Source organism: Eimeria tenella, genomic scaffold (genome assembly GCF_000499545.2).
Source record: "Eimeria tenella Houghton genomic scaffold, Eth_scaff35, whole genome shotgun sequence".
NCBI classification, from domain to species: domain Eukaryota; phylum Apicomplexa; class Conoidasida; order Eucoccidiorida; family Eimeriidae; genus Eimeria; species Eimeria tenella.
The window spans coordinates 64,096-89,616 of record NW_013543232.1 but is presented as its reverse complement, the minus strand read 5'-3'; the positions used below and the strand labels follow the sequence as shown (position 1 = coordinate 89,616).

At 48.2% G+C, this 25,521-nt stretch overlaps 6 protein-coding genes across 6 annotated transcripts; 5 read left to right on the top strand and 1 right to left on the bottom strand.

The window, feature by feature from the left end:
- Positions 1-83: 83 nt before the first annotated feature.
- ETH_00023975 (uncharacterized protein) lies at positions 84-2,197 on the top strand (the record flags this gene model as incomplete). Its single annotated transcript, XM_013376459.1, has 7 exons — positions 84-176; positions 304-407; positions 491-576; positions 1,190-1,298; positions 1,488-1,557; positions 1,688-1,777; positions 2,117-2,197. 7 exons carry the CDS (start codon positions 84-86, stop codon positions 2,195-2,197), a joined length of 633 nt encoding a protein of 210 aa, XP_013231913.1.
- Positions 2,198-2,339: 142 nt separating this feature from the next.
- ETH_00023970 (uncharacterized protein) lies at positions 2,340-3,785 on the top strand (the record flags this gene model as incomplete). The annotated part of the gene is made up of 4 exons (XM_013376458.1): positions 2,340-2,450; positions 2,822-2,865; positions 2,993-3,103; positions 3,596-3,785. The coding sequence occupies 4 exons, from the start codon at positions 2,340-2,342 to the stop codon at positions 3,783-3,785; spliced, it is 456 nt and encodes a 151-aa protein (XP_013231912.1).
- A 214-nt stretch (positions 3,786-3,999) lies between these two features.
- On the top strand, positions 4,000-4,437 carry ETH_00023965 (uncharacterized protein; the record flags this gene model as incomplete). Its single annotated transcript, XM_013376457.1, has 2 exons — positions 4,000-4,163; positions 4,320-4,437. The coding sequence occupies 2 exons, from the start codon at positions 4,000-4,002 to the stop codon at positions 4,435-4,437; spliced, it is 282 nt and encodes a 93-aa protein (XP_013231911.1).
- A 946-nt stretch (positions 4,438-5,383) lies between these two features.
- Positions 5,384-6,567, top strand: ETH_00023960 (uncharacterized protein; the record flags this gene model as incomplete). The annotated part of the gene is made up of 4 exons (XM_013376456.1): positions 5,384-5,464; positions 5,584-5,643; positions 6,174-6,254; positions 6,481-6,567. 4 exons carry the CDS (start codon positions 5,384-5,386, stop codon positions 6,565-6,567), a joined length of 309 nt encoding a protein of 102 aa, XP_013231910.1.
- Positions 6,568-8,757: 2,190 nt separating this feature from the next.
- On the top strand, positions 8,758-9,753 carry ETH_00023955 (uncharacterized protein; the record flags this gene model as incomplete). The annotated part of the gene is made up of 1 exon (XM_013376455.1): positions 8,758-9,753. The coding sequence occupies one exon, from the start codon at positions 8,758-8,760 to the stop codon at positions 9,751-9,753; it is 996 nt and encodes a 331-aa protein (XP_013231909.1).
- A 2,199-nt stretch (positions 9,754-11,952) lies between these two features.
- On the bottom strand, positions 11,953-13,257 carry ETH_00023950 (uncharacterized protein; the record flags this gene model as incomplete). Its single annotated transcript, XM_013376454.1, has 2 exons — positions 11,953-12,310; positions 12,428-13,257. 2 exons carry the CDS (start codon positions 13,255-13,257, stop codon positions 11,953-11,955), a joined length of 1,188 nt encoding a protein of 395 aa, XP_013231908.1.
- Between the last annotated feature and the right edge of the window lie 12,264 nt (positions 13,258-25,521).

The following is a 25,521-nucleotide window of genomic DNA, read 5'->3' as shown; positions in this document are numbered from 1 at the left end:
AGTTACTGCGGCTCCCTTGTGAAGAGCGCTACGCTTTTCGTCTTAAAGGCTTGTCTGGGCTATACATCCACAGGTGCATGGAGATGAGCAGCGCTCTGGCGGCAAATGCGGCACAAGTTCATGCAGCACTCAAGGAATCCAGTAGCGAAGAGGAGACCATCAAGCGATTAAAGCGGGTCAGTGCAGCTCCAGAGCTGCACTGTGAGCGCCAGCATCCGTTGTGATCCCAAATTCACAAACAGCGCAACTAACCATGTGGAAAAAACACGAATCGCATTTTGACTGCATTGCGTGACCCTGTAGGACTTAAGCGCTTCTTTGATAGAGGTAGCCAATGGGAAGGCTCGAGAGGCAGCAGAGACCAAAGCAGCAAATCAGCTCCGAGCTCAAATTGAAGAATTGTACAAGTGAGCTTCAGTCCAGGGCATGACAGCTACACTGTGATGCCCAAATACGTTTTGAGGTAATACTGGATGCGTGATGGGTTCAGGAGGATTAACGAAGAAGAACGGCATTCTTTGCAACAAAATGCCCGCCTGAACGAATTACTACAAGAACGAGACAAATTGCAATCAAGTGCGCAAATGCTTTAAATATCAGTTTTTTGCTGCATGGCAAGGAAGATGTCACATGAGGTCCACAGTTTTCAGGTAGAACATGTAGAGCTCTTCGCTGATAAATACACTCTCACGCGTTGTTGAACGTTTCACTGGCGCTTCCGCATTTCCGCAGTGACTGACAGGCTCACGTCCACCAGCGAGTCTCTAACAAGAGACAACTTTGAAGCTATGAAGACTATTAAGGACCTAGAATCCAAGTTATCTAAAGGCAAGTCCCACAGTACCAGCAGATTAATGGGACTATGGCAACAAACGTTTTACCAGACAACATTAACATTTTAGAACATATATACGCCCCTGCTGAGTGAGTAAAAGCTGCCTTACGTGGGAGGCCAAAATCAATAGTGATTTGGTACTTCCACCGACAGCATCGAGAGACGTCCGTTCTTTCCTGTTTATTGCTGGTTCATGCAGTGGGACATTTACCTATTTTTGTCACAATGTTTATTGTTCAGCGGTGGACAAATCACTCTTCTTTTATAGGTGTTGCTAGGTGTTCTGGTATATCGGAGTGATAGTGCTGCTTTGGACTCCACAAAGCACTCTCCGTTGATAATGAATCTCCTCAGGTCTTCAGGACCTTTACACTACGCAGGAACAATTGCAGGACCGGCGTGCTGCAGCTGAAGAGGAGGCAAAAAAGCGGGAACGCCTAGAAAGGCAGCTCAAACAGAACAAGTCAGATTACACAAAAGTAGCGCGGAAAGGGAAAGTAGCTGCAAAACATCATGGACGTGTCCACTCAAGTCTAAGAACCTAAAATGCCCACAAGAGCGAGCCAGCATGAAACACAATATTCTATTGTTAGGTTAACGCATGACTCGGCAAACAAACTCGTCCTACTTGCTTGTGGTCAGTCGATTGCAGAGCGCACTTTGAACAACAGCAGCAAGAAATTGTAAAGAAACAAGCAGAGCTGGCACAGTCAGAGGAGCAAGTAAGACCATTCTCAAAATCACGAATGGCATTACCACCGCACCACACACAAAGTGATCAAGTAAAAGCCATTACGAATGCGTTTGATGGCTTCTAAACTCCTCTTACATGCGAGGCTTTTGTTCATTTAGATCGCTGCCCTGCAACAGCAGCTGTCCGTGACACAGCAGCAAGTCCAGCAAGAGGTGCAAGAATCACAGGAAATTCAGAGGCGCATTGCCGTAAGTATAGGCCGCCTGCGCACATCCTCCAGAAGCGTTCAAACATTCTCGCATTGACGCAATTTGAAAATCATCACGTACTTCCGTGGGTGTGCAGCAAACAGAACTTCGTCTAAATGACCAGATCTACAAGAATAGCCGTCTCAAGGCAGCAAACGAGTGCGAATTATTCGGATGGCATTTGTATTCTGGTTTTCTCTCCTTGGGGCGCGCTTGTATAACTCTGCAAGGGCAGCTGATGGTGTCAAGCGTCACGTTTGCCCTCCTGCGGAACTGCCCACAAGCATGATATGCTGCGTCACCTGGACTCTTGTTGCCTACTTGTTTGTGGGGCTTCAGGGAAAGAGAAGCGGAGCTGAGGGCAAAGCAGGAAGAGCTCGAGCGCATGAGATCGGAAAAGGTGAGCAGCATCGACTCTGAACTGAAGTGTTGGACTCAGAAACTTCGGCTCATGGGGCTTCTGCACAGTTGAATCACTGCTTTGCTCGCTGTTACCTGCTGGTATTTTTATACCACACCATAAACACACGAAAACAGCTCCCTGCAATTTAGAGATTCCTGGATGCAGGATCGAGTGATCAAGCTTCACGAACTTCTGAAGAAGAAGATGCAGGTCCTTGAGGCGGACAAACGCACTTTAGATGAGCAGGCGACCGGTAACTCTTGTCAAGCGGTCCCTCTTTTGTTTAGTTAGTTTTGCCACTTCCGCCCGCTACGTACAACAAGCCGGCGCATCGTATCATACATTCACCACAAAGGCACTTAAACAGAGCAGCTTTTCCGTGGCAGTGTGTTAAAATTTCACAGCGTTGAGGCTAGAAACATCCGCTTCAGAAAAAGAAATGGACACACTAAAGCAGCAGGTACCATGAACAAAAGCTTTCCCCTGCGTAATGGTGGCATAACAAAGCAAAGAATAGGCAGCATATGTACCCATCTGCCACCATCTTCCCGCCTTGTCGACGCTCTACTTCTTATTCGCTAAAGTTAACTTGTTTTCTGATGTTTTGACCAAAATTCCCCTTTTGGTTGAGTGGAACGCAGGCAGAGAATGACAAGCGCCAAATCGAATCCCTGTTGCGCGAGAGGTGACCTGCTGTTGAATTATAATTGTGCTTGTAGCGACGCCGCTTGTGGATGAAAGCAATCCTTCACAACAGCGCTAGGTCCACCACTACGCGCTACCTGTTGTTGATAAGTATGTCTTGCGCAAAGGGATTTGTTGTCTAAGAACCTTCTTAATGCGGACGCGACTGTGAAGAAGCATGCAGACCTGGCCAAGCAGCAACTCACCCACTGCGAGCACCTTGAGAAAGAAGTTGAAGGGTATGTTCATCTTTGTTAAGGACTGTTTCCTTTTGCAAATAACCGTCTTTAGGCGCAGGTGGTCACCGCTCCGTGGCCGGCGTTTGCGAAGTTTACCCTGGAGCAAATATGTTCAAATATCATTAGAACATATTTCTTGTTCAATAGGTTTCGACGGGAATGCCAGCAATTACAGCAAAAAGTAGAAACACTTGAAGCGGAAAGGGATCGCTATGGACACACTCTCAACAGGAGCAATCAAAAGTCGGGCCTCACCAGAATTTATGCCACAGTTATCTGTTGCGGAATTTGCGAGGAAGTGTTCGATAAGCGTTCCCCTTAAACGTTAATGGTGACGAATCTAAATTCAAAGTCCTCGATTGTACTTTTACTGGCGGAGGTGCTAAGCACACTACTGTGTTTTGGACCGCCCCTGCACACAGCACACCAAAGCTCTCCCAAACAAATTAACGTATTTTTATCCCTCGAGGCTTCTCTGCTGTTTGAATTCAGGTACTTAGAAAGTCTAGAGCAGCTTAAAAGTGAGGAACTGCGAGTGGCTGAGCTGCAACGATCCATTGGAGAACAACATGCAAAACTTGCTGCACAGAAGACATTGTATGAGGCTGTGCGTTCCGATAGAAACCTTTTCTCAAGAAATCTTATAGCCAGTCTCGACGAAATGACAGAGCTAAAACAGTAAGCGGCGCATACCTAAGATAAATGCGCGTGTTTTATTTTCTGTCCCATTCACGTCGATGGAGGCAAACATTGCCTAATATAGACTTCATGAGGTGCTTGCCCGAGGGCACGTTTTTAGGGGTTTGCGTTACAAGTGGTGTTAACCGACATGTACGTGGAACAATCATGCACGTTTGGTCGTGTTTCTGATGCCTTGCTGCAGTAAGTTTAAGCTCATGTTTCAGCAAGTGGGCCAACTAAAGGAAGAAATAAAGGGGAAAGATGCAGGGTTGCTAAAGCAGCATTTCGAACATAGAAGAATAACGTCAGAAAATGAAAAGCTGAAGGAGGACCTGGGCAAGGCTGAGAAGAAACTTGGCTCTCTTGAGCAAATCATTGCGTCACAAAAGCAAGTTCAATGAAAAATGAACTGCAGAGCTGACCACCGGCGAGCCACTCATTATCAAACCTAAAGTATAAAAGCTAAAAGGTTTGTTTTGTTGTTTCTGAACTACAATTGAATCACTTGCAGGGCACTGAGCACTGGTGTGTGCAGACGTGAAATTAAGAAGCTTGAAGAGACAATGCAAGAGGCCACGGCTGAGAAGGCAAACCAGGCAAAGGAGTTCTCAGCGGTATGGCAAATTATCCAGGGAAAGAAGAAGCTCTCTTGAACATTATTGCCTCCCCTCTGACAGTGGTTTTAGGCGTTTCTTCACTGTTACACTGTGCAAGATGGCTTTCGCAGATATTGGCGGAAAGGGATATGCTGGGAAATCAACTGCTTAAGAGAAATCAAGAGTTGGCTCTCCTATATGAAAAGGTGAAAATCCAAGAATCCACGCTGGCAAAAGGTGAAGCTCAGTACAAGGTATGTTGTGCCGCTCACTAATCTAGAAGGTGAGAAGGCTGGTTTTCACAACAACGGGCTGGACTTAAATAACGACATTTTTCCTTACTGTATTTTTTGCGAGGCTGCACACTCTATTCTACTAAAAGTTCTATTCGCCAGACCTGGCATTCAGTTCCAGTACCCGAGATTTTGGTGTTTTCATTCAGGAGAGACTCAAAGAGATAAAGGACTGGAGCCGACAGTGTTTGGCGTTCAGACGGGAACTTCGCAACCTTGAAGGAGGCGTGGCTGAAATGGAAGCACTCAAGCGGGAAATCTTACAGCTGCAGAAGGAATTACTGCAAGGCAAGTGCTAACCACCTGAAAGCGTCCACGTTCAGCTGTGCGTGTGTAAGCATGTCCTAGATGTCGCGATGCACTTCGCTCTACTGCCGAATAACTTCCCCAAGCGCAATAAGCCAAACTGCACAGTAGAAACACAGAACACAGCATATTTATTTGGCTTGTGCTGCTCTTTTGGGACTATGTTGTGCGCAGAGAGGACAAAGGTCAGGGCTTTAACTGAAGCGCTGGCAACGCCCATGAACGTACACAGGTGGAGACGGCTTGAAGGGACTGACCCAGCCAAGATGGAACTGGTGAAGAAGATTCAGTCTTTGCAGAAACGACTGATCGCCAAGACTGAGGAGGTATATGGACAGACACTTTGAAGCAAGGGCACAGAACTGTCGGTTAATCTTGGCGTATTTTAATATCCAGTACTTCTAATGCAAAACTGTACGCCGGCTCAGGTTATTGAAAGGGATCTGCAGATACAAGAGAGGGAAAAGCTCTTCGTGCAACTCAAGGTATGCTTAGAACTGGCAGACGACTGCAGTACAGGACTAGAGCAAAAGCCATCAAGCGATTTCGTGTGGCTCTCTTAGTTCAGGGGGCATGTGCTGTGCTGCTTTCTATTTTGAATCAGACGGCGCTCAACAAGCAACCTGGAGTTGAGGTTTTCGCTCAAATGCAGACTCTACAAGCGGTATGAATCTTCAAGTAGCTGCCTTTAGATACGGCAATTCAAACTTTCATCGTCATTTGTCCGCGTTGCTCTGGCTGACCCCCAGGATGTTCGCACCAAAACCAAACAGCTCCGCGCCGCCGTTTCAGAGTTGCAAGTTCTTCATAAGGAGGCAAGAAAACTACGTACTTTTCGACTAGGACGTCACAGACACCTTTTAGATGTCTAGGGGACGAATTAGTCTCAGAGCCAGAATAGCCATGGCCATGCACAATGCAAACGAACAACTAACTTTCGACGCCCACAAGAACATTTCAACGCGTGTGCATGCGAAAAAACAACAGCCAGTTTGCACACCCTGCCCCGTTCGTTCTTTCTACCATTGCAGGTCACAACCAAGAGAGACGAAATAGAAAGACTTCACAAGGAGCTGGAGGTTTGTCTTTACTATATCTACTCCCTGTGTAGCAACGAGGAGCAGTGACAAGAGTTATCAAATTCGGCAGAGGCTAGAATTTAAATGAGTAGCTTGTTTCTTGTTGGATTTTTAGGCGGTAAAAAGCCGCTATATTGACGGAAGACGGATTGAAGCAGGCGAACAGCAGAAGGAGCAGCAGCTTCAGGAACAACCGGTTAGCGCTACGCCAAAATTGACACTCAAACAATCAAAAACCTCAGCTTTATCGATGCACTGAAGCAGCAGAATCTGTTCGCCGCGAGCGTGGCCTGGTCGCGAACAGAGTTTGCGGATGAATAGACATCCATCCGTGCAGATGCACGACGTTGTCAGCATAACTCTAGATTTGTCAGCCTCCGCTTGTAGCAGATTGGCGTGCCTCTCCGCTGTGTCAAATGCAGGCAGACGAAGCCTCTCGAACTGATACATTCTTTTCCTCCAGCACTTTTGAGTACCTCACAGGGGGCGCCTCTAGCATTCAGAGCTGAAGGGGATGCTAGGAGACCCGTACCCCTTTTAATATGGGTGAGGAAACGCCAGTCTCCCAGTGATGTAATTTTTCCTCTTTGTGGAGACAAAATAGTGCAGATTTTTATGCGCGTTTGTAACCTGAATAATTCCAGCCTCCAGTGTGTGCCATGCGGCATGCACAGCATTTGTGGGAGCTCAGCCCGCTACATGCATTGGACGCCAAGCATCATTTCAGGGTCTCCACAGCGCAAACCACTGGCAACTCGTGGCCAACAAGAATATCAACAGAGTTTTTCCCAAGGCATGTAAAATTTAAGAATTTTGCAACGAGCTTGTGTTGCCGGTATGTTTTCCTATGCGCCTCCCAGGTACCGCAGAGGCAGCCACTTCTACAACCATAGTACCCCCCATCCTCATGAGTCTCTCATGCCCCTTTCCACCAGACCGCATGAGTAACTCCAGTGGCGCGTACAATAGTTATGGGAGCTAAGGGGCGCATTATCTTTAGGAACAAGTTGTCATCGTGGTGTTGGGTTCCTGTGGGAAGCTAGCCAGTGGTTAGGCCTCAAAATAGGCCACCATTGTTTAATATTATTCAGTATCCCGTGCCCTACCCAACAGTTCCGTTGATTCTGCCTTTTTCTAATTTCTTCATGCTATCAGCTTTGAGGATTCTTCCCAAACTCTGCTCATGAGGTTGGTAGAGCCTTCTATGATTGAACCGATCACTTTCAGACCCCAGGTATATGCGAAGGCTTATACGTTCCTTAATTTCTACTCCCGTTTGTTATAATGACGGATAAGACTAGCTTGTTCAGTAGATAAGGTCTTAATGGCTGCGTTCATGACATCGTTGTCTAGCAGCACTCCAGTCGCGCTCTGCAGCTTCACGGTGGATAAAAAATGAGCTTTCGAGCTGAAGAATAGTCATATGTAGATAATCACGTAGCTAAACTGGAGAGTGCCCGGCGAAGGGGGCCACTATTCGTGCGAGACTCTGGAACTGTGTTAGCAATTAGCCAGAAACTCTCTCGCCGACATGCATTTCTGTTGTTTTCACTGTTACCGTTGTTTCTAGGGGGACTTGAAACTTCCCACAAGAGCACATACAATTTGTTAGTGCTACAACGTTCATGAAAACCAGAAATCTCGATTCACCACCACTAAGTGGGACAAGCACCTTCTACCTGAAGGCCGCGCAGACACCCGTTCGCCTGCAATACCTAAAATCATAACAACTAGAATAGTGCTAACTAACTGATGCTTGAACATGTTGCAAGTGAGATCACTGGGCAGATGACTACCGGAAGTCTGTGATTCGGGGTTTTCACTCTACAGGTGCTCGAACCTTTGACGACGAAACACTACTGGCCCGATTAGGTTTGCAAAGGCAGAAAGTTGAATCATGCTTCTGTCTGACTTTCCTGATGTTTCAATGTAAGAATGTTAGCTAATTACCACGTCACAGATGGCCGCGCGCTTCGGTCTTTGAACATGAAGGGCATTCGGAGGTCTGTCGACTATGGCTAGATTCAAGTGTCGATGCACAGGGCATTTCTCACTTTTACATCAACTACCAAACGTCTCTCTGCAGAAACATTCAATCATCTACCCGGGAAACTAACCGATATCTCAGTATTAGAAAATAACTGAGCTAGCGTACCTTTGCTCACGTCGTCAGTGGTCACCATGCGCGTGGCCGCTTTGGGTAGCCGGTACAACTCAGTCACCGAAATTCCAAACGGCATAAGCAATGACACTTTATTCTAAAACTAATTTGAGTTTTCATTTCAATCCTTTAGTATTTCAAGCCAAAACTATGTCTCAGACACACAAAATGGCGTAAGTCAAAGCAATTTGTGCATCGTCGTCAACCTACCACCAGGTTACACTTTTTTTCTTTAGGTAGCTCACTGTTACTGCCGGTCAGGTCAAACAAAGCTTCAAACTGTGAGCATTACATGTTGGTAAATAAGGTTCCTGGAGTTGGTGAAGACACTACGCAACCAGCATTTCTAAGGATCATTGCAAGCACGTACTGAGCTTGCCATGTTAACTTTGCGAAAGGCCACATCAGGCTTCTACGCTATTCCCTCCCAGACACACACATTCCAGGCATATATAATCAGGATACGGCATTTTGGGTAAGGGTTTGGCTCCACATGCGTGCTCTTCCCCGTGTCCTCTTGCTTCTGTGCAGTCGTCCTATGAACACGAAGTCTGTTCGTTCAAAGCGCGCCGTCCTGACTTTCATCTTATTAGGACTCTTCTCTTTTCCTGTAGGACAAGCGTATCCAAGACAAAATCCATACAACTTCAGAGCGAGTGTTCCCCAGAGTAGGGTGTACAGCACGGCGGCGCCGATGCCTGCATGGAACGCTCGGCGGTGGAATTCCGTTCATGAGCTCTCACAGGCAATGAGAGCGCATGACAGTCCAAGGCATGTCACGGCCTACCCACCAAGCCAAAACACACACCCCCAACTGACTATCTCGCAGACGGCAGCCACCACTAGACGCGCGCCTCACGAGACTATTTTGACGACGCATGAATCCAGCAGTATGGCACCACGATACCCTGGAGTCAGCAGTGGAACACCACCACAACTCACCCAAGCCTCTTATGCTCAGGTCGTTCCAGAAGGCAGGGGAGTTGCATCTTCGTACGCTCCTGCAGTTGGTACAACCCAGCATTCGTCATCCGCCGCTAGCAGAAACTACACGGCTGCCGCCTCCACCCTTGTTAAGCCTGCTGCCCGCCGTTCTAATAACATGGGTTTCCGTCCACCCCCACAGCTTTTTAGAGATCCTCGGGGAGCTACGTATACGCAAGCTGGAAGGACCACCAGCAGCTTCATGGGAATTGCTTCCACGGATTCCTATAGTCCGTATTCGCCAGGAAGGCCGTCCGGGGGCACGCCAGGAACTCCCGAAGGGAGCGATGGCGCACAAACTGCCGAGACAACCTCTGCTGAGACCACTACTGTCGAAGAGGAGGAATCCGAGCCAACTGAGGAAGATGAATCTACCGAAGTGCAGAGTTCGGGTAGAATGGGGGAGAGAAGGACAATGAACCCATACGACCTCTCGCACATATTTCCGGATATTTACCAAGAAGAACAACCGCCTTCGCATGAGAATATGGCACATCAAAGCCTTGAGCTATTGGAAATGACAGCCTTGAACTCCTCGGATGAGGAATAGACATCCCTTAAGGAATGCCGTGAGAATGTCACTGCTGTCTGCTCAAAAGGGAAGAAAAGGCAGCGTCATGGCACAATGCATCACCGCGCTGCTAAGGCTAAATGGCTTTTGAATTTTAATCCCCGCAGGAAAAGCGTCCGTGAAACCCCGGTACAAATTAATCGAGTCGGTACCCTTGCTCATACTTGCGGAAAATGATTCGCTGCACCATATATATATATAATATATATATATATTATATATTATATATATATGCGTTTATTTCAAGAGAGGGCACAAACAAGCGTGTTCCGCCCTGTTGGCCACCGGCCATACTTTTTAAGCCTACGTTTCACTGCTCTATATGCTAAAATTACTTTACCGCCCTGACGCCTGCGCCCAGGAATCACCGCTAGCTAATTTTCATGAACTTGTTTCTCTATAATTCAACGGAGAACGTGGAGAAACTTCATACTGTACTGTGTTCAGCATCTTGAGCCGAACCTCACGAGAGTTCAGCCTCCGCTGCGCGGAGGCTGAACTCTCGTGAGGTTCGCTTTACTAGTGTTCCTACTGCCTACTTCACGCAGACCTCAATTGTTAACAGGAGCATACGCATCCGTGTATCGAATTCCAGATGAAATGCAGTTCAAACAAGCTTTAAGCGTCCAGATAAGCAGCAGGAAGCTCTCTTTGCCGAGCAGCAGCAGCATTATAAAGCACCTTCGCTACTGCAGTTGTTGCATCTTGCCTGCGAAGTACGCCAACTTACCTTATTCTTGCACGTTCGCAAGGGCTGTAGGTGATGCCATACATCATGATAGTAAGGAATGCATCGCTGTTTGCCTCCTTCAACGTATTAATCCAACTGACTGTTCTATGGGCAGCAGCAGCGCACCCCTCGATGTGTAGTTCCATGTACCGTGTTTCATGTTGCACATAACTTCTGCGCATGCCATTCGCTTAACTGTCGTCAGAGGCCGTAGTTGTCCTTTTGAAGAAGCTGTATGATGCCCCACCGCGTCCCTTCGTATCTGCTCAATTGTTACGAGCGCCACTATCCCTGGAGAAGAATGGTCATCTATAGTCATCCGTCAGCCAGAAAAAGTGTCAGCTAAACTACTGCATCGGAACCCCTGAGCACTCAGACAGCCGCCGCATCCTTGCTTAGCTTGCCCGCAAATTACAAGAGCTCTCGGTAAAAATCTGCACTTCGCTTATTTGATATCACCAAGGTAGGGCACAAAGGCGTCAGGTTACAGCATATCCAGACAATTCCATTCGACTTCTTCTGTGGCACCTTCCACTACGTTCAAAATGCAGCGAAGTCCCTCTTGTGCTTACCTATCCCACAAGAAACACTCTGGGGTCGCCGTGCGCGTTTTATCACAGAAAACGCATCAAATTGTCCTCCAGCTCTGGGGTACTTCACCCTAAGCTGGAACAATCAGGTATTAAAAAATGAGATTTGTACATTGTCAAGCTCCTGGATACTCAACAGAGCAGAGCTCAACTCCGACAGTGTCTGGGTGGTTGGCTGTGGCCCACTGAAAATTGTCGGCAGTCTCCAGAACAGCATAACAGTCGGTTCAGCGCGCAGTGAGGAATCCTCATGCACTGCCGCTAGCAAGTCCAACAAAAACTTGCGATCACCCTACCAAAAGATTAGGAAAAACTTAAACACGCCAATTTGCAGCTGTGTCCCGCACGCTACAGCAGGCCTTCATCGAGAACAGCGAGAAGAAGGCAGTTCCAAGCTGTGCATCCGCTCAACTTAATCAGCGCCAGTGGCCAAAATATCTTCGTCGATCGCCAAACTGAGTACGTCCTCAACAGCCCCCGGCACCAGGAGAAAAGAAGCGCCGCCCGATGAAGCAACTAAAGTTTGCATGAGAAAAGCATACCCCATTCACAGGACAAGGAGCCGAACACTCCCCAAAGTGCGAGCGCGTAGCGTATGCAGCTTCCACCCAAGAGCATCCCTACCTCCCCTTTCGAAAGACCGTCCTTACTTCGTGGACGCGGTCCAAAGGTAAAACTGGTAAGGCACCCCTTCGCGGTTTTTAATAAACCAAGCAAACGTGGATGTCTCAATAGTGGAGCCACTGTAACATTCCAGGTCGAAAGTTACGCTAGGTACACTGTACCGAAAAAATCGGATCTGGTCCTACCTTGAGTTTGACACAGCACCGAGGCACCAGTGTAAATGCTCGATGGAAGTCATGAGTCTCCCTTACTCCTCGCACCGAAAAAACTTCTAACGCCCTTAAAAAGCATGGATGCCGCTCTAACATTTTGTGATGTGGATTTCGCGCGTTCGAAGTTAGGGGGGTTGAATGGGTTTGTATCCACTTCCAGCGCTACGAAGCCCGATCCAGCGTTAAGCTGCAACATTCCTTCATCTAAGACGCCATACAGGAGTGGGCTGGAAAAATTGAATAAATCCATGCCGGTGATGTTCACCTGAACACTCTCTAACGCTGCAGCCTTGAGTGCACCACCAAACCCTGCATTGGCGTCCCGATGTAAGCGCTCACACACTGTTTCACTGAAGAGCCTCCACTCCACACGCAGTAACCTGAGAAGGGGCACGCATACATCACTGCGAAACGCCATAGAATGCTTACAATAAAAGCTCTTAGGACGGGGTCGGCTGCTGGAGACGTGTCACAACATGAAATGAAAGCGGACGTACCACTTGAAGTAGCATTCTCCACCGTTCATCCAGCAGTCATCAACTTTGCCTGTTATCGTCATAATAGACTTCAACCGACTAAAGGTGGATGATAACCACATCCACTTTTCATCCGCCTCCCTTTGAGATTCTGTCCTTGCACCCCTAAGGCCTGATAAGGCTCCTGATACGTACTGCCAGTTGCTTGCACGTACATCTAGTGGACGATTGTAGCCAGTGCGCGGCTGCAGAAGAAGATAGACTTCCGTACCAACGCGAGGGTCCTTGCCTTGTGAGAAAACTGCACCACAAAGGTGATCCAGGAGTCCGTAACTACGTTCGCTTTGTGGGCAAATATACCTAAATACAGCAGTGGCCCACGGCATTGGGTGCCCAAATCGGTCCTTGTTCCACAGAGATATGTAGCGAACCTCCACCTGAAACTCTAGCTCAGGGAAACTCCGAGTCCATAGTAGAAATCTTCTGAGTATGTTCCAGCGCGATACCTGAGACCTCTTACGATTGTGTCTCGACTCCCATGCAGATGACATTTCATAGTGAGCCTTCTCCATCATTGAAAGCCAGGCGCAAAGCTGTGGTCCTGTCCCCTGGGTGTCCAAAATTTCCCTGCCGTCAGCAGCAGAACCACCGAGAGGAGTAACAACTAAGTTCCCGGCCTTGCCAACGCGGCAGCCATCTGGGCTCATCGTCCATGATTGGCGGTGCAAGGTACTGTGCGTGCGAATGGAATTTCCATCGGAAGAAAATATACCAACGTCAGCTATAGCCTTCTCAATAATCAGAGAAGAGTAGACTATCCCTAAAAGAATGAAAAAGCCAGTCAATCCCATTGTCGGCAACGGAAGGTCCCACACCACAACAGAAAACAAGGACGCCCCCTGTAGCTGGCTTCAGGCAAAATGCACAGATTGCATCTGCGGCGCCGTATCCAATATGTAGTTTCATATAGGTAGGAAACCGTTTCCTCAAGGGGACTGCGTTCTAGGAGGAAGCTGAAGTCAAAGAAGGGACAGCGCCATCACCATGAGTCATGGGGCTGGAGCGATACATTTCACTATGCAAAAGTGGTAAGCAGTATTACTTCCCCTGTATCCGTGCATGAGAACTAGAAGAGGCATATTCTTATCATACCACTTCCTGAATACCCTTTACTGTTGACAAAAGGGAATGCGAGGCATGTCATGGCATATGATTATGACCAAATGCGTGCCCCGATACTTTCTAATCTGAGGTGTGCGACCAGGTTTTGTTGGATGACGTGGTGCTACAAGTCCGATAAAATTTTAATGTTGGAGAAGGAGGACCCCTGTGAGGAAGTAATAAATGAGTATTCTTCTACCAGAATCTAGGTGTAGGTTCCACGAGATGCTGGAAACTACCACGTAGAAATCGAGTGTGTTACATGAGGAAAGCTTGTCTGGGGCAGCTGTTTTTTTACGACGAGGTTTGAGAGAGCCTAGCCAGAAAACAACACAGGATTTGTAGGGCCACTACTTCAATAGAGGCAGTGCCACACGGGGACTCGGGGATCCATGGTACTGCACATCCCGATGGGTCCAACGGAAATGCGAAGCTAAAGATTGCGATGTGTGCGACCAGGCTGAAAAGACGTTGATCAGTCGCTTCACACAAATGTTTGTTCTATTTTCAATGTTGTCAGAGAGCTCCAGGGTTTCATTCACCAAGCTTCTAGCCTAACAGGTATTCGCACTCTCTACCAGCATACGAGCCAGACAGGGATTGGTGCGCTCCAACTGCGTGCTCTGTGAAGCATGCCTCACTTCAAACATCTAGTTAGGGGCTCGTACTTGTAGTGCTCGACTCACTTTTACGGCCGTATTACATACTTTTCAGCCTGCATTTGTGGTGCTGAAGAGCAGTTACACTCTAAAACCCGATTCGCTTTTCTAAATTCTCCTCAAAATAATTAGCAAACCCCAAACTATATTTCTGAAAGTTTGAGTACTAAAAAGGGGACATCTGGAATAGATCTGAGTCCGCGCCCCTTTCCAGTGGGTCAGCGCCCTTGCCACATAGTAGGCGCCGTGGCCAGCTCTGGACCTGGGGCCCGCAATAGAGCTGCCGCGGACCCGAAGGCCTCTACCTCCTCGTGCACTAGCAAACATTAAAGAATCTCTTAACCTGTCCTATCAGTGAGCTCTGAAGGCCATAGGGAGGCCCTATTGTAGTGCCCGTCCGCTACAGTAGTACCTCTGCCTAAAAGACTCACGTGAGCCTTCGTTACGAGACAGTCACATGAGTGCCTGGAATGACATCGGCAGAGGTGCTCATGCGACACGCCGAAACCACCATGAAGAACAACACGAAAACCATTTGCAGAAGTTGCTTAGGCAACACAGGCTGCATGAACACAGAACTGCAATTCTGGTTCTCAGGAAGTCTTGCTGTGCGCCAGAAGCACTGAGTGCTACGGGGGAGACCCAAGCCATATTTTTAATCAGGAATTCCCGGAGCAAGCACATTGGATGTATCAGCAAATTCTGGATCACAAGTACGGAAAAGCCATGAGAAAACTCCTCGTCCTTGTGAACTTCTGCTTCACCAACGCAGGACTATGTCACAAAGCAGGAGCTGAAAACCTTAAGCGTGACTGGCAAACCCTTCCGCGCTAGCATTGATGTATCTGAAGGGCATAACGGATAAGAAGAGCTGGAGCTTCGCCAAGCACCAGTTGCATAGATCTTGCTATATCACATACCAAATAGAAGTGTTAGGTGAGTCAGCTACACACTGCAGGACAAAGGATAGTAAATAGAGGAGTATATTTGGGAACAGTTGAGATGGAAAGCAGTGTGCAAAGCTTCCTACTTTGGTCGGCTTCAGATCTAGAAAGCCATAAGTGTGAGGTTAGCATCGGGTGAGATAGCAGTAAAAGCATTGGCTCTTACTTATGGGCAGCCGCTGGCGAACACAGAAATTTTGAATTATGCCTCATGACGAAGCAAGATAGCAGAGACCGTGAGCGCAAAGCTGCGATGACTAGGCATTCGCGTGTTACGATTTTGCGGTGGTGCCTCCTCAAGCGACAAGCTCCCGAGCACGAAAGAGAAGAGCAAGGCACGAAAAAATGTTTGCAAACGATTTGGTGAAAATGGACAACGTGGTAAGGATTTACTTGCGCCTGGAGGGCCCTTGGGATACTGTCAGGGTAACAAAAACCCAATAGCTTCTGCGCGCCGAAACTGCGCTACAAGGCGCCTAAACAGCAGATCCAAGTCGCTGCTCGAGATGAACACATGAGGCGTCAGGAATGTCGTGAAGGACTGATGTGCATATGAGCGAAGGGTCACCAGGCCACTGAGAGCGAGGTTTAGCAGAAGCCATTCCTACACACCACGTACGTAAGCGACTGGCAAAAGAGGCACAGAGGAGTCATCAGCTTGTAGAACACGTGTGCAACAGAGCTCCGGAAAGGCGGCTAAGAGTTCTTACACGCAGGCAGCGTGAGTCTCTGCTATCCTAAAGCCATCGTTGAGCCCATCCGAAAAATCAGGTTCTGCGTCAAAATGAGGTCACGATGTTTAGTCTGCATAGCAAGTCGGTTAGCGCCGCTGTACGGTGTATAGGCTGCATACAATGGCGGTCACCCTATTTGATGTTGTACGGCATTATTGTGATTACTGGAACGCGCAGCATTGGAAGCTTCCTCTTTTCAAGGTAACTAACCACAGCTAAAGCTGCAGCGGCTTTTTCTGTGTTGTACGTTCTCCACGGTTGAGTGGTTCGTTACTGGACTCGCTTAAGAGCACTTTGCCGTCGAAATGTTTCTTGTGATAGCGTGCGAGTATGACCAATCACCTACGGTACGGTTTCGCGCTTCAGCAGGCATATACGACACGGCGTAGACTTGGCTTGTCAATTAATTACTCACAAAGCTTTTCTGAGTGGGAGCTCGTGCCAATGACCCGAAGCTCACACCACCGAAAACGTCGAAAAGGTAGCAGGCCTGGTGAAGCCGAGGCAAAGCCACTTGTAAAGCACGGATTCTAGTTGCTGGCTATACAGGTGCTAAGCAAGGCAGCTGACGAGGAAGCGGCATTTGCACGACCCAACAGCATGCTCACTAGAAAGGTATGCATGAACGTGTTTGTCTTGGTAGCTCGCTGAGAAAAACTTTATTTTATGCATGTTTGAATCTAAATGTAATGCGAAAGCAACTCTGGAATCTGTAGAGACCGCCACGTAGCCCTACTACATGCAATTTTCGGAAAATACAAAGACCGTAGTACCGTTTGCTCAAACACCGTGAAAATAAGGACGCGCGGGGGTGCCCCGACATGAAGATCAAACTCCTTTCGAGAATTTGATAACTAGAAGGAATTGAGCTACTGAGGGGTGCGACATACACGGAACGACATTTTCTCTTCCCCAGCGTGCTAGCATTTGAACTGTCATGGCCATGGAAATAATCACCGTTGCCCGGGAACCTCCCAACAAAGCTTGCTGTCTGTAGTATGATGCTCATTCAGTGCGACGTTCACATGCACACAAGGAGACGATTGGCAGGCGGTCAACTGGCAGTAGATGCTCGATGCTATTTTCCACGAGGAAAGTATAGTAGCGCCCGCCTCAACCAGAATTTTTCTTGTGGTAGAATAACAACGTTGCACTAATAATAGTTACCGCTAGAATTCATATGATCTTTATCTAAAAGTGTATGAATTGCTGGCGGGAGCTCTGCATTTTTCAACTACAGATGCCGGGATAAGCTCCGCTCGCATTGTCAACACGAACCGGTAGACGGCCACTTTCTGCTCACTCACGTTTTTATCGAGTGTAGTCCGGACGCAGTTATATTCGAAAGCCAACGTGAGCGCATAATGCTAACTAGCGCAAGCTTTGACTGTACAGCTAGCTATCACGCTCATAGCCAATGCGAAGCGCTGAGCCCACCAGTTCTCTGACGGAATTCGATGACAATGAAATTTGACAAAGTAGTTTACACATATTCTCCCGCTGGATCCGGAACTTGGATCTACCGGGGTGGCATGTAAGAAGCCCCACCATCCTGAAACCAGTGTAGTCAAACAGTTTTCCCTTAAAATTCGCCACCAGTTCTTCTGCGCTCAGTGCCAGCAAAAGGCAAAGCACGGCCCGTGGCTCGTCATACTTCGTAGCCTACGTTGGGCAAAATATGCTTCAACGGCAGTGAGAAATGGCGGCATGTTTCGCACTAGGCCTGATACTCGTGTGTACGTTACAACAGTAGAAGGTACTACATATTGTCTCCAGATCCCCTGAATTAGAGCCGCATTGTCTCGACCATTGACTGCAACACATAGGTAATGTCACTTACGTGTTAGCATTCCACTTGTGTGTCGTTATATTCGTGACCTTAGGGCTTCCATGCTTTTGAATACGTTTTTTCCATCTTCCACGACACATAGAGCCCTCATGAAGGCCACGTCTGTCTCCTGGAGGGACCCAAAACACTGCATCATGAGGTCAGTGCCATGCTGGGATAGCGGGGAACTGGTGACAATGTTGAGTACGTTCTACTGATGTAACACACACGCGAGTATCACGCCTAGTGCGAGCCATCCTGCCATTTCAGAGGCTGTTTTTCATTCTTGGGGGTGCAGACTTACCACTTATGCAGGCGCTAACAGGCACTACCACATCTTCAGTCTAACGCTCTCCCACTCCGAAGGAGCACGCTCCTGCTCCCCTACTCCAAGAGGCGCTAAGCCTCTGTACTGCATTCGCGTGGACAGCTGGCGTTTTTATTCATCCTACAAAGAGCTGTCCCTACACATATCAGATTGCTGTCGCCTTCTGCTGACCTTTTATGGCACACGTATGAGGGGAACGAAAAATCTGCAGGAGGCGATGTCAATCTGTTTTGCCAAGAAACGGCGCTGCTTGTGAATGTCAAATTCCGTACACCTCCAGTGTGTAAGATAACAAGCAGCAGCTGACACAAATTCGGCAGACGAAAACATAAATTGCGTAATACGTTACATCAGGGAATAAATTCAGCTGAAATGCGTCGCATGCACAGATGGATAACCAAAGCATGATAATAATGGGAATAGTGTACGGCAGTAGCTCCCACAGGCTGTAGTCACTATAGTGGCCTATGACAGTTTACTCGGTAGAGATGTACGTATAAAGACAAGAAAGTGAACGGGGTGGTTTAAGAGACTGCCGCTAGATGGCAATGAGATATTGAAGGGGTTCGGGATTTTTGCTAAGCACTAAGACGAACAGAAGAAATATCCATATATGCACAGGGCGAAAAGGTCAGACTATTTGTAGTTTGTTGCGAATCAATAAATACCTAGGGCGGTTTAACTTTGTGGCGCTGCATAAAAAAAGTGTTCTTCTTTTGGAGAGAGAATTATGAAGCTATTAGCCACTTTGGAAATTATCAGGGCTCACTAGGTGCAAATGAGACGCAGCTCAATTGACCGATCTTTTTGGAAGTCCCCGGGATTCTGGGATTCGTATTTATATGCCCGTTTTTCATAACGACAGTTTACATCTTTCATAGCCTAGCGCACTACACTTCTTTTCATAGGAAACCAGCGGGATTGGCTGAGCTGAGCTGCCTCTGTCCTCCACTTTCTACTTGACGCCAGCGAGAAGCTTCCTTACAAACGAAATGCACCATTCATGGAACGACGAGATACAGATACTTCGCCTGAAGGAATCTCAGTAAACAAGTAATTAGCACATCGGCTTCGACGCGTGGTGACAGCACGAATGTGTATATTGTCGGAAGGAATGCAAAACATTGTCCTCTTTCTGTCACCTCGTGGAGTGTATTTCAATTTTCCTTCGAGTGTGGTTCAGTCACAAAGCGCTGCCACATAAGCATATCTTAACAGTTCTGCTGAAAGCTTCAGGCGAAACGGCTTGTCTCTGCACCTACACATACTGACAATGACGACGCCTCCCCTGTTGCTTTGACTAAAAGTCAGTGTTGCTTCACAGTGACACACGTGATGATGTGTAACTCGCTGTTCTTCTTCATGAGACCCTATAGCGCAGCCGCCTACTTGTCACTTCCTTACAGTAGAGTTGAGCGGTTGTGCTACTCAAGTCCAAATGCACTATGTTCAGGAGGACGTTCATTGGTAGGGCGGAGTCTCGTGGGTACTCATCACCGCCCTCTACTATTAGCTGCCCTTCGTAGCACCTCAAGCAAGCAGCCGCTGGCACGAGTGTAGTGTTGAAATGTGTTTCGCCGTTGCAAAGCCACCATCTATCCCTGGCGATGGAAAATCATTGTGCCGGTTGCCTAAGTCTTTCGCGTCCTGCATACAGCGGTGAAGGCGAGATGAGCAGACGTTCCTAAATTTGATGGCACGTTCTCGTGCCAAGAAGCTCTTTTCTCTTACTGGAGGCCTGTCTTCAGAAAAGGAAAGTAAGCAGCTAGATTCGCTAGGCTTGTGGAGATAGCAGCTCGTGCAGAAACACATGATTCGGCGAACCCGCACAACCAGGGATTGTTTCGCACGCCACGCAAGACCAAAAACGTGCCAGAAACCACCCGGCTGCGAAGTGTTTGTCTGCGTCAATGCCCAAAGTGAGTTTACCTTAAGCTCTTCAAAGCATCCTGTTCACTTCTTCCGACTTTCCCAACGTCCTGTACGTCGGCTCTGCACTTCAAGGAGCCAAGAGCATCCAACGCTAGGCAGCCAGCCAGTCAAATGACCATGATCATCGCAGAAGAGCCCTAGCCCGTTCATGCTTGAGCAGCTTTGCGTGCAACATGCATTCCGGTGTGTGCCAAAAGTACCAGCAGATAATCACGGCAAGCCAGGGGCAGTCCCTATATTGCCGAAGCAGAGACTAGACTAGCCCCAAGCTAATCAAGCGCTCTACCCGCTACCAATAAGCTACAACACCGTCAATACACTGGTCGTCAGCAAAACACGCATGTGCACTTGTTCACACAGCGAACACACGCACGCACTCAGTGTGAAAGAACACTGCTTTCTCAAGTATCTGACAATGCTCTGCAGCCGCTTCCGCGTAACGCACATTTAAGTCAAAAGGCTGTCACTTAAATCCACACACTTGCTGCAGTCATAACCAGCATATAGTGACAGGCTGACGACAAACTGGCAACGCTGCTAACCCCGCACTGACGCAGCAACCAGCCTCAATTCATCCTCCCGCAGTGTACCAGTCCGAGCGAATGCCAGTGCAAAGGCCAGCCTTCCCATTTCTGGCAAAGCGCGCAACTGGCGAATACACAAGGCCTGATGACGAGGGGTGACGCTGATGCACCAAGGCCCTCAAAAGGGGAAGGTAGCGCGCGAACTACTTACTGGACTGCATCTAGAGATATGGGAAACGTGGATGTTTGTAGAAATATCTTCACATTGCTGCTATAGTAGGTGTAGCAGAGTGTGCACGACAGGCAACGCGAGGACACTTTCACAACACCAAAATTGTTCTGTGTGGCGCTATACGCCATTTGCCGATCGCATGGCAAGGGTCTAGAGGCTCCACGGAATGCGGCGCGTGTTGATAGCTGATCTTTTGTGTTTCGAACACTTTTACTTACTCTCCAAAGCTAAGACGCCGCAACAATGCGTAGCAGCAACTGTACTGCTCCGCTTGTAGAGTTTCGTGCCAACGTTTTGAAGGGAAGCAGAAACGAATGCGCATTGTCACAAGTACTATGATAGCTGTGCTTTCACTCAATGATAGGCTGGCAAACAAAGTACTGGTATGGGTCTCCCAAGAATTTTGCAGTCCAGTGATGCTTGTAGTGTCGTGTGTTTCGGCAAACGATTTCAGCTACCGTGACACTCCGTGAAGCGCATTTGCTTGCTTGGCAGGTGACTATGCAAATCGTTCTGCCCGCATGATATACGATCAAGTTGACCCAGCGGGCCAGTATAACTGTTGCGCGTCTTGCGTTCGTCATGAAATGCCAATGGTGCAGCATAAGCAGCGAAAGATGCCTGCTGCTTGGCCATTTTCGGGATAGTGCGGGGAGCAAGTGTGTTGGGGATATTCTACTTTTGAACGTTTCTTCGCTAAGTTTTATTTCCTCCTTGCCAAGCAACACGGCAGGCATCGAACAGTTGCGCAGCTGAACTCAAGGCAAAACCACGCGCCATGTACCCTGGGATATTAAAAGTAACGCTTTGCTTTCGAATATAGGGGACGTAATATGGCAGCCAGTGTTATAACAGCAGGGGCATTGGTAGTCACTAGTGCTTAGGACTCGGATGACCCAACGGATGCTTTCACGCGATAGACACAACTAAGCTGGCTCTGCTGACTGCCTCACCACGCGATGCGCCTACGATAAGCGACTCTACATGCCGAGAACGCGTACGGATATAGCACAATTTCGCAGACAGCTCACCTCGCTTATCAGCGATTTTGTGTGCCAGACACAGCTGCGCAAAGGTGCTAACTAGGCCGTTTGTGTCCCAACCTACTGAGTACTTGCAAACTACATGCGCTATGATTGCGCAGGTCACAAGTTTACTAGCGCCCTCAATATACTCTCTGTGTGCCTGAAGAAAAGTTCACCATCCACTTAACAACCCTCCTCTGTTTAACCCATGAAGTCAGGCTCCTACCCAGCTCTGCTCCTTCAGTTGTCTGAAACAGGCCGCTTTGTGCCACGACCTAACGCTGCGCCATTGCTTGTACCGCACCCAACTTTGCGAAATAATTCTCGCACGTAAAGCGCCACCAAGGATTTCTTTAGCATTGGAAAGGAAGTAACACAACGAATCTCTTATTTACTGGCGTATTGCTGAATGACTTGATTTAGAATATTATGTTGGTATCAGTCTCCGCTTGTAATCTGGCTTGCATAGATTCGCTCCTACATGTCTACCAAGTTCTGGATACATAATGCGGTACTCATTGCTCAGTGAAAAGCAGTTTTCAACAGTTTGATGGGTGCTAACAACATCTTTCTGAATCGCAATCCAAGGAGATAGGCCTGTCGTTCCTGGACGCGTCCACAGCTGGCACACCCTGTAAGAGTTTGAAAGGTGCTAACAACGTCTTTCTGAATCCTCATTTGAAGGAGGTACGATCCTCATTCCTGGATGTTTCTCGCTTCCTGCACAATTGTGAGGCAAGGCGCAGCTTCAGCGTGTCTTGCTAGGAGTAAGACACGTCCGCGGCTGGCAAATTCGGTCCTTCTGTTCTCCTGTGCATAACGTATATCTACTGACAAGGCCAGTTTACATCATCAGGTTCGCTTGAGCATAAGGGCCTGCTCAGGAGCACATTCTGAAATTCATAGCAAACTTGAAATTGCGCAGTTGACTCTCTCTATGGAGAATGCACGAGAAAGGCTATTGATCTGGTTCCCTTTGCTGAACATGACAGCTTCCTCACAGCTGAAGCGGAGAATAACGCATTAATGGTGGCTTGGAGCATGACTAGTCTTTTCTGTGGAAAATGCTGCAAGCGTGCATAGACAGTGAAAAAGTGGCACCGCCCTTGACGTGGCGCTGATTACTCGTCAGAATGCTGAATATAGATGATCAAAGGACGCCTTGCGCAGACACGGAGCCTCATCTACTGTATCAATTGCAGTGACTCTTCCTTTTCAAAGGACAACCGGGAACTACCAGAAGTGCGCTACAGTTGTCGGCACCGTTCCAGTATTTAGTGTTCTGTGGAGCTGAACGAATACACACAGAGTCATTTCGGGACGCAGAAAATCGGTTTCACACTACGCGCCTCTCTGCAGACGGCGTCTCCATGAAAGATGTGCATTCTCACCAAGATGCAACGTCACGCTCCCTCTTCGAGCGCAGCCACGTCAAACCTCACTTATTTGTTTTCTGTATAAACGTAGTGGCGGCCAGCGGGCGCTTGGTGGCGTTTCATCTAACGAATGTCCCTCTTTCAAACTGTTCTCTAGGCGGACCTGACTCCAACGGTCTCTTTATGAGAGCTCCGGTGACTCCGTAGAACTTGTATGTAGTCTGCCTCACGGAGCATTGTGCTAGTGGGCGTTCATCCGTCAGCTTACTTGCCTGAAGCTGCAGATCAGTTGTATCTTAGTGTAGCATCCAGAGGTTGTAATCCTACTTGAGTAGTGGTAGCTGAGCTAGCGGAATTCGAATTGGCTGTTTTGAGTATGCCCGATCACCTGGAAGCGCAGTCAACCGCGACCCAACGGATGCATCACTCATGGAATTCCACATAACCAAAAATCGGGGGGACTCCAGAATGCCCGAGTGTTAGTGTGACACTGGAACATGGAAGCATAACATACATAAAAATGACGTTTTTCCAGGAAAGCACAGCGACGCCCTTCGAATGCTGTATTGCCTAAGCGCTACCATGGCTGAACGCGCCTTTCGTATGTCATAGACACGCAGAGCGATCTTAGTAGTTCGCTATGCTGGCTGTAGGAAATCTAGTGATGGCTTAGTTTGTTGTTTTTCTAGGAAAGGAATAACTGAACTGTTGCATCTGTAAACATTTAAGCTTCTGCCGTCGATGGTGTTCAGCAGTGGGACTCTATCTACTACTGAATTGGCCTGCGACTGCGTTTGTGCTGCGCCTTTTAATGCCACTCCCGTGACTCCACAGTGCGTTCTATTTTGTTGAGCGTTGCTGACGTCATGCGCTTCTATCTTGTCAGTGCTTGCTCCTGCGAAGTTGGTCGAAAGCATGTCGCCAGATGCCCGGATGAAGTGCAATCAGAAGCTTGACAGTGTAGTAATGCCGCCTTTACACTGCGCTAATTCCCAGTCTGCTGTGCAGTCAGCGCATCCGAGGTTGAATCAGTGCTCTCGTTCACCGAGAGCATTGTAAAACAGCGCTGCAGAGCGGTAATGTAAGCTGCGATCTAAATAGAACATGGCTGACGCATCGAGTACCAGCCGAATACAACGGGTAGTATAATAAGAGGGGATAATCATCAGGAAACTGACGGTGTGATGCTGAGCCTTACCGTAGCAGCGGCCTGTGTACATGGTGCCCTACAGTATTCCCGTTTGTTGGCAAAGCTGTGCGCTGTCAAAAGGTCATCTGGCTCTCCGCGTCTTGGAGCTCATCTACTCACACTGCACTGAAGCCGATGACAACGACTTCTCGAAGCTAGTCTGTTACGCACTGACGTTTGTGGTCGGCAGGTAGCTCCGAGCCCAGGATAACTCGGAGAGTTTTATAATGGCAGCGTCCCGTTACTCTCAGAGTGATGCAATATAGTTTTCTCCCCATAGGACTCGGACGTCCGCTGTTCCATCTGGGTTAGGCGAGGTGCAGCCTCGGCATTGACCTAGAAGGGAGTCTTTCTGTCTTACAAGTGCCGACAGAAAATGCTTTTAAGTGCTCTGCTAGGTGTAGTAGAAGAGGACACGATGCTGAGTGGCGACAGCAACGTAGTCGAGCAATAGCTGTTTGAAGGATGTCTCAGCTCCTAACGAATGCCCAAGGATATCTTAGTGCTAGAGTTAATTTCGCGCGCAGCTTAAGCCACCTGTCCTAAAGGAGAGATAGATGTGGCCAGCAAGTGCCTGGCGTGGTCGAATTTTCGGATTCGCGCATTCAGAATGTGCTCTTTCCTGCGCCTCGTTCGAATTCCGCCTCAATTGCTTGGTCTTACGCTACTGTTTGTTTTCTTACCACCAAAGGCTTGATACGATAGGTTGTAGGAAAAGCTGACGACGGCGAAAGAACGCGGCTCCGTGCTCTACTACAGATATTATTCTGGACGATTTTGACCTTGGCGGTACTTTCTAAAGCTGCTTCTGGCAGCACTAAGGGTTTCGCCCGCGTAGAGCGCCCGTGGATAATCTCCGAACCTCGAATCCTTTGACATTCATGCTGATGCAGTTTTTCTGCAGTCGTACAGCTTTGTCTCAGCAACATATCGTCGAAGTTACGAACGATACCGCTTGAATGGCATTGAAGCAGTCCTATGCGAGTCTTTGCTCTAAACCTTCTGCTTTTAGTTACTGAGTGATCAGCCACAGGAGGGCTTTGGCAACAGACGGCTTCTTCTAGCTCTCCTATGGAACGCAATTCTTGTCTGACACTTCTTTGGAGTCGCATGTGCATTATGGGCTATTTTTCCCAGTTGTACAAATGAGCTCACAGTCCATATGAATGATGGTTGCGGCGCT